The 12158-nt window shown below is 36.0% G+C and overlaps 1 protein-coding gene across 1 annotated transcript in view; it reads right to left on the bottom strand.

Annotated features, from left to right (window-relative positions):
• LOC129397626 (uncharacterized) overlaps positions 1 to 12158 on the bottom strand; it is a 591351-nt gene that overhangs the window by 8953 nt on the left and 570240 nt on the right. Inside the window, exon 4 of the mRNA XM_055111788.2 lies at positions 2856 to 2951. Within this exon, the coding sequence (XP_054967763.2) occupies positions 2856 to 2951 (96 nt within the window). The remainder of the gene's footprint in view (positions 1 to 2855; positions 2952 to 12158) is intronic.

The raw sequence follows: 12158 nt of genomic DNA, 5'->3' as shown, positions 1-12158 counted from the left end.
TATTGGGCCAAGGAATGCACCCTCAATTGCATTCAGTGTTGGCAGGCAAAGATCACAGTTTCTTCCTTTGCCAGAGAATTGTCCTCTGCAGAAAGGCAGCAGATTTCCCTGGGAAGTTATATGCCCCCTCCCCACTGTAGGGAAGCCTGAAGCCAATAAGAAGTTTACATGGTGGTAACTAAGGTCAGCCACCTTGACTGAGGTAGGGGCAAATATGAGAGCAAGTTATGCTCCAGAGCTCCGCATGGGATCAGACTGCAGGTAGATTCCACCTGAGAACACGTATTATTTACTTTGTTGCCCTGCCTTATCCTGTTTCTCTCATTGCCTTTTGCTTGAGAGCATCATCTCAATAAATCATATGTACACAAGTACTTATCTAGAGCTTTAATTTATATCTGGATTAGAGAGAGAAAATCAAGCATGATACCAAGAGCTCTGGTTTGGGCAGCTGTGTGGTTACTTTATTACTCTGACAAAGATTAGAAGAATAGATACAGAATGGAACAGAAGTCAAAGCTTAGTCTTGGAACATGTTAAGTTTTATATACTTTTGAATTGTTGAGCAGCTTAATATATGGATCTAGAGTTCTAGAAGAAATGCCGGGGCTAGAGAAAAATAAATTTGGAAGTCATTGTAATATAAATGGTATGTAGAAACAACCTCCTTGTAAGAAGTGTATATAGAGCAGAGAAATTTCATTATGTGAAAGTTAGAAATTAGGTAGAGAAGGAGGTTTTTAAAAAGTCTGAGATAGAGCAGCCAGAGAGGTAGGAAGACAGCTAAAAGGATGTGTTGTCATGCAAGCCAAGTGAGAAACACTGTTTGATAAAAGGGGCATTTTCAACACTGTTATGCTGTTGACTTGTTACATTAAGTATAATGAGTACAGAATAGTGGGCCTTAACTTTTGCAACAAAGAGATTTTTGATGGCCTTTAAAGAGAAATTCCAGTGACATAGTGGGATAGAAATGAGATTTCAGTGGGTTTAAGAGTGTATGGGAGGTGTGCCTGGGGGCGTCATGTTGACAGTTCTGTAGGGAAATTTAGTTGTGGAGAGGGGCAGAAGAAAAGGGTTGTAACTGAGATGATTTGTGTGGTCAAGTGAGGCAATTTTTAGGAGTGGAAATACTACTTTGATAATAGCTAAAAACCATGTATTTTCTACTATACACTTCACATATAAGAATATTTATTCTCCACAATGATGCTATGTTATATTGTAATAATATCCACACTTATAAGTGAGGGAGCTTAGCCTAGCAAATGGTGAATCTAGGACCTGAAGCTGGGCAGTCTGACTCCAGAGATCAATCTCTAATCATCATGTTATTCTCAAATATTAGTGAATGTCTGTATACTGATGGAGATGACTGAGTAGAGAGGGAGAGATTGATGATGGAAGAAATATATCAGATGATCAAAAAGGCAATGTGTATATGAATGTAGAGATGAGCTCTACAGCACACCTTATAAGAGTGTTATAGAAGAAATGGCCTATTCTCAAATGGAGCAAAGAGGATAAGTGCATTTATAAACACAGGCTATAGTTTTGGAGATGGGAAATGAGGGTCTGATGCATTTCATTTTCTCAGATTATATTCTGAGATTACAGGTAAGAGAAGGATGGATAAGCCTTTTTATGGAAATAAGAGAAGACAAGAAAGGTTTTAACTAGTTTCCTCAAAGGATGGGAAAATAGCAGGTTTGCCAAATAGTGCTAAGAATAAATTGGAAGTTTGTGATCATGGATTTGGAATAAAATGGGTCTGACTGACTGTGCCCTTTCTATAGCTATATTTAGCTACTGACATAGAAAGTGTTGGTGGTTGACGATTTTCAGAGCTTAGTGTATTGGCAAGCTAGTGCTATGGAGGGAAAGATGGGCAGGAAAGTAGCAGGTGTTTACGATGGATTGATTACAGCAAGTGACCATAGACAGTATGCTTCACAAGAATGGAAGTGAAGACAAGAGGCAGTTGATACACAATGGAAAAAAAATGAAGAGATCAATAGGCTAGAGGTTAGACTGCCTTAAAGAATGGTCATAATCAGGTTATCTGAACAGCTAACCATGAAACAGGTTGTGACCAGACAATGGGAAAATGGATTGAATTTTTTTTTTTTTTTCTGAGACAGACTCACACTCTGTCACCCAGGCTAGAGTGCAGTGGCAAGATCTTAGCTCACTGCAGCCTCTGCCTCCTAGGTTCAAGAGATTTTCCTTCCTCAGCCTCTGAGTTGCTGGGATTATGGGCATGCCCCACCAAGTCCAGCTAAGTTTTTTTGTATTTTTAGTAGAGATGGGGTTTCACCATGTTGGCCAGGCTGGCCTCAATCTCCTGGCCTCAAGTGATCCACCTACCTTGGCCTCCCAAAGTACTGGGATAACAGGCATGAGCTACCGCACCTGGCCTGAAATATTTTTTAAATGAAGCAGTGTGAAGTTATGGTCTAGGGTGTGACCATGGGAGTTGGGGCCTGAGGTGAAATGAGAGGAAAAGGATAGTGGGTCTCAGAAAGACTAGAAACTGAGAGAACACAGCAAAGGAGGAGCAAGGAACCAACGGTGCTAGTGTTTCTCATCTGGGCTCACTTTTATGCTGCTTTATGGTGATAGAAGGAGCAGTCCTCCAGAAGCTTCCATATTGCTCACTCTATTTGGGAAGCCCAGACCTTGATTTCTAGAATAAACTGCCCATACTCCTTCATATTATCAGGATGGATCCCATTACACGTCACAGACATGTTTATCTAAGGTAAGAGGACAGCATTTTCTCAGACTCTTCCATGCACCACTGGCAGTCCTAACTCCCACTTTGGAAATCTCAGTCTGATTAACTAAGTTCTAACCTGATAATTGGAATGTTCTCTTCTTGGAGTATTCCTTCTTGCAGTGCTGTCACTCTTGGAGCTCTATTGCCATGGTGCAAGTACGCCCAGACTAACCTGCATGGAGAGACCACATAAATAAATCATGTGAAGTACTTTAGCTGACAGCCCAACTGGAGTCTCATCTGACAGGTGGCATCAGTCTGAAATGGGAGGGGACTCTTCCACATGATTCCAGCCATCGAGTCTCCCCACCCTTCTAATCTTACCAAATGTGTCCCAGATGTTGTGGAGCAGAGAGAAGCCAACTTTGATATATCCTGTCTAAACTGCTGCCCACAGAATCTAGTAACCAATGAAATGGTAATTTTACTGCACTGTTTGGGGTAGTTTGTTTCTTTGTACAAAGCAATACTTATTATTTCATAGAAAATAAACTCAGAGGCCAGGCACAGTGGCTCACACCTGTAATCCCAGCACTTTGGGAGGCAGAGGCAGGTGGATCACAAGGTCAGGAGTTCAAGATCAGTCTGGCCAATATGGTGAAACCCCGTCTCTACTAAAAATACAAAAATTAGCCGGGCATGGTGGTGGATGCCTGTAATACCAGCTACTTGGGAGGCTGAGGCAGGAGAATCACTTGAACCCAGGAGGCGGAGGTTGCAGGGAGCCGAGATTGCACCACTGCACTCCAGTCTGGGTGACAGAGCAAGACTCCATCTCAAAAAAAAAAAAAAAAAAAAAAAAAAAAAAGAAAGAAAGGAAAGAAACTCAGAAAGTCAAACCAGATTATTTTTTCTCAATCAACTATTTTTCCATCCACATAACAGAATAATTCAAAACCACAGGGAAATGAAATAATACATTGTTGAAAATTTGTGTAAATACAATGCCTCATTCATCTTCCCATTGAATGGTGTAGAATTGAATACTTACAGCATTAAATATTGGATGCTGTAAAAAATGTAGATGTAGGTAAACACTTTGCAGGTAATATTGTTAAAATTGTAACTTTAGGTAAACACTTTGCAGTTAATATTTTATGGTCATTATATGTGTACAAAAACAATTACATCAGCTAGATTTATGGCAATCTGAACATACTGAGAACACACGATTTATTTGTTTCCCTTTCCTTATTACATTCCAGACAGACAAAAGTCACATTTTTCTCAAACAGCTGTTTATCACCATCACTATTGAAGTTTTTAAAAAATTAAAAATTGTTAGAGATAGAAGTGTGTCAATGTTAAAACTGTGTTTTCTCTTTTGAGGCACATATACTAAAATCTTTTTCTCCTAGTATCATGTTAGTGTGGAAAGAAATTTTTCCAAGTTTCCTTATGAGCTTTGCAAGGGAGAAATAAGAAACTATTGGTGTACTCTTGATGATTTCTTATTTGGGTTACCTCAGGCCACTTCTAAACATTTCCAAAAAGCTTGGCATAAACTTTCTATAAACAATACACATTAATGTTAATTTGATATCAGAAACATTAATATATTAAAATATTATATTTTATAATACCATTTGTTGCAGTGATTAGCTTCTCTCAGCCTCAGGAGAAAAACAAATGGTGATACCAATAATATGTTGTATTTAATACATGAATCTTGTCAGGATTAAATCATAGGACAAAATGAGGATGTATTTGTAAAGTATATGCTAAGGCTGTCATTATTATTCTTGTGATTTAATTATTCTAGATATATGCATTTTTATGTGCTCCCTCATATTAATGAAGATAATCAGATCTTATGTTTCTTATGTAATATTGCTTTATTCACAATTTTCTTTGTTTGTTTAAAAACCACATTGGGCATAGGAGCAAGAGTAACAGAAAATCTAAGACAAGAAATAAGTTAAAAATATTATATGTCAGCAAAGAAATAAGTATTGCTTCAGCATTTTTATAAGTACATAAATATTTACTTTTTTAAATCATCCCTAAGCCACTGTAACATATTACACTTCTGTAATATTTTACACAAATTCACTCATCAATTGTGAAAAGAGATGAACCACCACTGAAGAAACATGAAACAATGTTGTCTTCATTGTAAAAAATGCAGGTACTGAGAGATCACCAATACTAGAGAACAGATGGGTGGATAGAAAAAGTCTGAACATTCTGAACAAAATTTTCTCTTGGCTAAATATAATGCTCCTTTTTAGAGAATGAGAGAAAAGTGTATTCTTAAGAAATAATATACGAAAAGATTTTTAGTGGCTAAGAATAGTTAACTGGCTTTCCATTTATGAAGCGAGTGTATTGAATCATATATCAGGTTACTTAATATACATATATATACACAAAAATGCATATATTATGATTTATATTACTGTCTTAGTTCAGGCTGATGTAACAAAATGTCACAAACTGGGTGGTTTAAAGAACAGAAGTTTATTTCTCATAGTTCTGGAGGCTGGAAGTCCAAAATCAGGGTGGAATATATGGTTAGGATCCGGTGAGAGCCCATTCCTCGTTAGAGAGCAAGCAAGTTATTTTTATCGTATTAAAGCCTTGATGACACAGAAGTGGTGGGAGTGTGTTTTATTTCAGTTTTTGTTTTCTGGTTTCAGGCTAGTTTTAAATACCAAAGGTTGCATAATTTTTTTCTACAGTGGAGATTAGCACTGTACTTCTACTGTTTTCAGAGACCACAGAGGAAAGCATCATTACCTAATTATTCACATGCCGCTGAAGATGGAAACTTGTTAGCTTGAGATCTGGCCTCTCTCTGTCCTGGCATCCAGAACCCCCTACACTCACACACAACCTGTTTGTTAGTTTTCGGTCAGTGTACGAGTCACCAGTCTTTAGAGTCATGTTGTTGCTGAAGGAAATGGCAGAGTGGTTGGAAAAGTCTATCAAAGTTTCCATGACTTCATCTAAAGATTCTAGTAAATCTACTCCACTAAGGTGATTAAACATGTAACGCTAGATAGAGTGAGTTGCTGGGAGGTTTCTAGAGTCTGGCATTATTTTTTAATACCAGGTCTTCGTTAGCAAAGTTTCCAATCCACTATCAAAATTTTACTCTCTTTTATCCACTTGTCTAACTCCTAGTCATTGCAATGGGACCCCCACCTATGGATTCATTATCATCTACCACTGAGTATCAGAGCTAAGCAGAAAAACTGAACTCATTCTCTATTAGAGACATGCAACTATATTGTAGTCATTCTTAACAGCTTTCACGGTTAGTTAAAAAAGGGGGGACGCTAACAAGATGTTCAGCAAAAACCCATCTTGTAAACACAGACATCTTCAATTTCCTCTTTGCTATGAGTTCTTGGGGTTTTTCTTAATGTAAAGAGCAATTTAAAAATATTTCTGGGCAGAGGAAAATACCTTAAAATTTACACTCAATGCAGTAAAACTTCAATGCATTCAATTAAAGCTTGTAATATAATAATGATAACAACAGACAGAATTTAAAGAGCACCTCATATGGATAATCAAGTTATTGAGAACATACATGTATTATCTCTGGGATGAAGATTGCCGCATCCTTAGATTCTGTGTATAAACAGACCTTGTATATGTATATGTGTCTGCTTTTTTCTAACTGGGAGATATATCAATTATCTATCTATAAGAGTACATAAATGTGTTTACATTTTGAAAATAATTATGAAGCAAACATCTAAATAATTACTATCCAGAACAAGAAAGAGAACATTTCTATTGCCCAAATAAAACATTACTTCTGCCATTGCCTTACTGATATTTCTTCACTAATAAACACCACCTAGAGTTTAATGATGATAAATAAATCCTTTGCTTTTTAAAAAAATCTGTGCTTAACATTTTCCCCAAGTGCTTATTTTGCCCACTTTTAAACTTTATACTAATGGAATCATACTGCAGGTTTTATTTTGCATCTACTCTTCTCTCAACATTATATTTGTGAGATCGATCCATGTTATTACATGAAGCTAATGATCATTTTTTATTGGTAAGTTATATTCCATTATAGGACTGTGCCATATTCTATTACCCATTTGACTGTTGATGAAATTTGAGTTGTTTCCAGTCTGGGCTCTTTTGAATAATAATGCTGTGAACATGCATCTGTAGGAATATATGTAAGTGTTTGTCAGCATTTTCAAATTTTAACATCAGAATCACTTGGAGAGCTCATTTCCCTGCAAATTGCTGGGTACTTTCCCCCATAGTTTCTGATTCAGTAGGTCTGAGGAGGGGCCTGGGGATCTGCATTTCTAAGTTCACAGGTGATGTTGATAGTCCTGGGGGCGACATTAGAATCTCTGATCCAGGGTTCATAATAAAGCATGGAACTTCTAGGTCAGAAGGTAGGAGTATCTTCAGTCGTATGAAATAATCCCAAACAGTTATCCAAAGCAGTTAGATCAGTGTCTGTTCCATCAGCAGAAAATGTGAAATCCCATTGCATTGATTTGTCGGCCTTATTTTTGCTAATATGGTGGGTGTGTAATAGTATTTTGTTGTGGTTTTAATTTTTTTTCTGTTAATGAGGTTAAGCGCATTTTAGTATATTTATTGGTCACTTAGATTTATATTTTGTAAGACGCCTGTTCAATTTTTTTCCTGTTTATCATTGTGTTATCTGTCTTTTCCTTAACGTTTGGAAGAACTTATTTATTTTGAATATTAGTCTTTTTTATATACAGTTATTACAAGTAGATTCTCTCCCTCTGTGGTTAGTCTTTTTATTCACTTTATAATATACTTCAATAACTTGAAGATTCAAATTTTAATGTCTTAACTGTATCCATGTTTTTCTCTATGGTTAATGTTTCTTTGTGCTTGTTTAAGAAATCTTTCTCTCTTCTAGGTTGGGAGGATATTCCCCTATATTATCTTCTGAATCTTTATAATTTTGCTTGAAATTACCTATAAGTGGTCTTATGTTTTTCATTTTCTTTTCATCTAGATAACCAATTATTGGGTATCATTTATTGGAAAATATGTCTTTTGCTCATAGATCTGTAATACCAACTCTATTGTATAACAAAGGCCTATATACATGTGGATTTCTGGGATCTCCATTTACTCAATTGGTCTATTTTTCTATCCCTCTACAAATACCACAGATTACTCATCACTATAGTTCATGAGTTGGCAAACATTTTTCCGTAAAGGACTAGATAGTAAATATTTTAGGCTAGATGGACTTTACAGGCCAAATAAAACCTCTGTCTTCTTTTTCTTTAACAACTCTTTAAAAATGTAAAAAATATTCCTAGCACAAGGGCTATACTATAAACTGAAACAAGCTGTGGGCCAGAGTTGGCCTGAAGCCATAGTTTAATGAACACTACTGAAGCTTTATTTAAAATTTTTATATTTGTATCAGCCATTGCAAAAATCACATTTAAAAAACCCGTGAGCTAAAATAATAAGCATTTATGTTTCCCATTAATCTCTAAATCAGAAAGGAGATTTTACTGTGGGTTGAGTAGGCAATTTTGCTGGTTTTGTTGATGTCTGTCAAATGTTTGGGTGTCAGTTAATATTAGGTTGTTTTGAATGGCTTCAGGTGACACACTTATTCTCAGACTCCTACAAGCTAACCTGAACTTGTTCATGGGGAAGCTGTGTGTCTCCAAGAAAGAGTGGAAGCATACAAAGCCTCTTGAGTTCTGGGCTCAGACTGGCACATTGTCACTTTCACTGCATTCAACTCAACAAAACAAGTCACAAATCCAGCCCTGATTCAAGGGGTGAGAACATAGACTCTACTTCTTGATGACAGTATCTGTAATACCATATTGCAAAGAGCGAGGATATAGAGTAGACGGAAATTAATTTACTGACAAATGAAATAGGGAAAATTCTCCTATTTTGTTTTTTATTTTATTAAGCAATTTGAATTGAGTCTTGAAGTATGAATAAGAATTTGTTATGCAGAAAAAATTATTTGAATGGATAGAAAAGTACTTCCAAGGCATCCAATTGTGAAAGGACTTATATTCAAGGAATGACAAGGAGTTCTATAGATTGTGGCAAGAGTTCAAAATGAATGAATGAGCGTAGGGGCCAAAAATGAATTTGGAACGGAGTTTAAGCTTGATTTTTGGGGGGCTTTCATCCTAAAAGCAATAATCCATTTCAAGGCTTTTTTTAAATGGCTTAATTAAATAATGTAATCAGATTTGTATTTTAGAAAGTTCTCCAGAAGGAGGCAAGATGGTAGATAAGTCAACTTGTTGTATTTTTTAGGAATGTCAGGTGAGAAACAATGGGAGTCTGAACTAAAGTAATAGCAGCAGCAATGAGAGTAATGGGACATTAAAAAGATATTTTGAAGTTTAAATGAATAAGAAATGATGAATTGTAAGACAAACAAGATAAAAGGGAAGAAAAAACACATAATAAGCGTTAAGTTTTCTTACTCAGGTGCTGCTAGTGATAAAGTTATTCACCAAGATAGGGGACATAAGTGAGAAAAAAAGGGAAAAAATAGTAACAAGTTCAGTTTTGAATACATTAAGGTTGAGCATAACAGTGGGTGTTTGGGTATAAGAAGTTTGGGAGATAGTCTGCTGACTGAACATAAAACTTGCTTGACATGATATCACTCTGATAAATGGACTGGAGGAATTTACTAAGAACAATTCTGCACAATAGCAACATAATCACATTATGGTGGCATATTTCAATGTATCCTTCCACTATACAGACCTTATATTTTAGCATTATTTTTGTAATTGGAATGTCCATGTAAAATATTATAGAGTAAGAGCCGTGTTTCTCAAATTTTAGTGTCTCTGTGTGAGCTAGAGCTCTTGACAAAATGCAGATTCAAATTTAGTTAGTCTGTGGTGGAGTGAAATTCTCTATTTTTAATAAGTTACCAGATGATGGTGACACTGCAGATCTGTGGACCACACTTTGAGTAGCAAGTTTATAAAGCACATTAGTTCATTATGTTTTGAATAAAGTGACATTAACTGTTGTTCAGAACAGACAGTAGCTGACGAAGTTTGAAGAAACCACACAAATAAAAAGCCTCTTTCAAAATGTCTTATATTTTAATAACATCCAGGTTGTACATCTTACCAAAGAGATGAGCAAAGAAATAAATCCTGAGCAGTCTTGACCTTTGCTCCCTGTCTAAAAGCCAAAAGTAAAGAGCGTGAATTCCCTGAGACAGGCCAAGGTGTATGTGTCCACATGTGTTAGGTGCCTTTGACCCAACAGCTGTCACTAAGTATATCCAATGCTCAGAAAACAGCAGGGTAAGTGGTTGAATAGTCAACAAGGCTAAAAGTCAAATAGTAGATACAGAAATTGATGTAGAGTGATTTCTGCCACTGGAACTTAAACTGGCTGTATATTCCTTCTCTCTAATCAGAAGCAGCTTCCCTTCCCAGCTGTACCGGATATTCTGTTTATTCGCTTTGCGCAAGTGTTCTTCAGTGAAAACTTCATTTCCCAGCATATCTTCAGGGATCTCCATTAGACTGGTAACAGATTATCACCATCTGTTGGCAATTATTTCCCCTATGTAAAAGCCTGATCTGAGAGACATGTCCTCTTTCATCAGCAGAGTAACACCTTGAGAGAACTAGGTTGATCTCTAGAGAAGCAGCTGGATGTAGATAACCAATATTAAAACAGCCTGATGGCTTCTAGTTCTGCGCTACACGTATTTTTTTTTTTTTTCAAGTTGGGAACTATCTCATTTGTGTTTTTTAGAATCCAAAATATATTCAAGAACAAAAGAAACCAAACCCATTATTTTACAAAAGAATAACAACCACCTCATTTATCGTGTTCCGTTTTAATGAGATTAGATTTTTAAAATAATACATTTACCACTTTATTAAATATATAATTAAAGAAAATTCACAACACTCAAATATAAATTCCCTGTAAATATAAAATTAATTCTTAAACCAGCAAAAGACAGTTTGGAGACATATACATTAATGGTAACATTTGGAATATGATTGCAGATTAATTAGGAAATCTTATAAACAACTGCACTAGAACCATTATCCATATCACTCAATTCAAACTGCATATTCATTGAGTTTCCAGTTGTTTTTCTGTTCTAGGCATGGAAGATATTCTATACATGAAAAGAATGATAAAAATTATCTATCCTTACTAGTTTCTCTTTTAATTATGGGAGACAAATTATCAGATAAAATATATAATATATTGGTGATAAATGCTATGAAAAAAATAAGGGATATGTTTCAAGAAGTACAGATGGGGAGGTGGGGAGGGAGAACTTTTTATTTTAAATGGGGTAAAGTGTGTTTCTGGACATCCATCCTTTACCCAAATTTTAGAATTATTTCAGAATAATTTTAAAAGCATCATTTAGGATATATAAAGGATAATTTCAGATAGTGATGGTAGCATCCTGTTTTTCAGTGCAAGAATGAAAAGGAATAGAACTTTTCAGTCCTTAGAACAATGCCAATGTGCACAGTGTCATAAGCTACACCCAACATATCGGGGAGATGTCCAAGGTACTGAGCTTAAGGCAATTCCATAAGGGGCAGCCTCCAGTTGCTCCTTGTCACTCATTGAGACTGCATAAGTCACTCAGCTTCATCCTCTTTGTGGAGTGGAAGTCTACATAAATAGCAGATAAACATTTTTTGCAAACCTTTTATATTTCTAAGCTTTTAAAAAACTCTACCTTTAATAATAATTATTTTCTTTCCATTGTTGACCTTTCTTCATTGAAAATGTGATAACATCTTTTTCTCTAAAAGTATTTTCTTTGTGAAGTTAAATCTCAACTTAAAGTAGAAGGCATTCACAGTGGGATAAATCTGGGTTGAAATTCTGACAATATCATTTAGCAGATAGGTGACTTGGGAAGATGACTTACTGTATCTGAGATTCTGTCAAATGAGGTTTATAATGCACACTTCTTAGGATGTGAGGATTTAATTAGATAATGTATGTAAAGTATCTCTTGTTGCACCTGGGCTACAATAATTGTTTAAAAATGTTAGTTTTTTCCCTCTTCTCTACTGTTGAGAGGTAATTCCCTATGGGTCACTCATGTTTCTGTACACCTTGTAAGCACAGGCAATGACAGCTCTTATTCTGGATTATCTTTTCAAGGATGTTTGTATAGTTTTCAGTATTGGAAGTTATAGCATTTCCTTCCAGAGCAAAGGGCAGTCATGCACACTGTCTAGTGTAACTGATAGAATTATTTTCCCTCAGGGGACAAGGTTGAGCAGGCTTGCTTGCAGCCCATCATAAAATATTAGCATTTCCTACGCTTCAGATTCCAGCAGGTGTCATCTGGCTCTTATTCTGCTGCCTTTTGGGAATTGGAGCTCAGGAAACTGATGCATAA

The sequence above is a fragment of the Pan paniscus genome, chromosome 3 (assembly GCF_029289425.2).
Source record: "Pan paniscus chromosome 3, NHGRI_mPanPan1-v2.0_pri, whole genome shotgun sequence".
NCBI lineage: Eukaryota > Metazoa > Chordata > Mammalia > Primates > Hominidae > Pan > Pan paniscus.
Note: the sequence above shows the minus strand (reverse complement) of the source record. Positions and strands in the feature narration are given on the sequence as shown.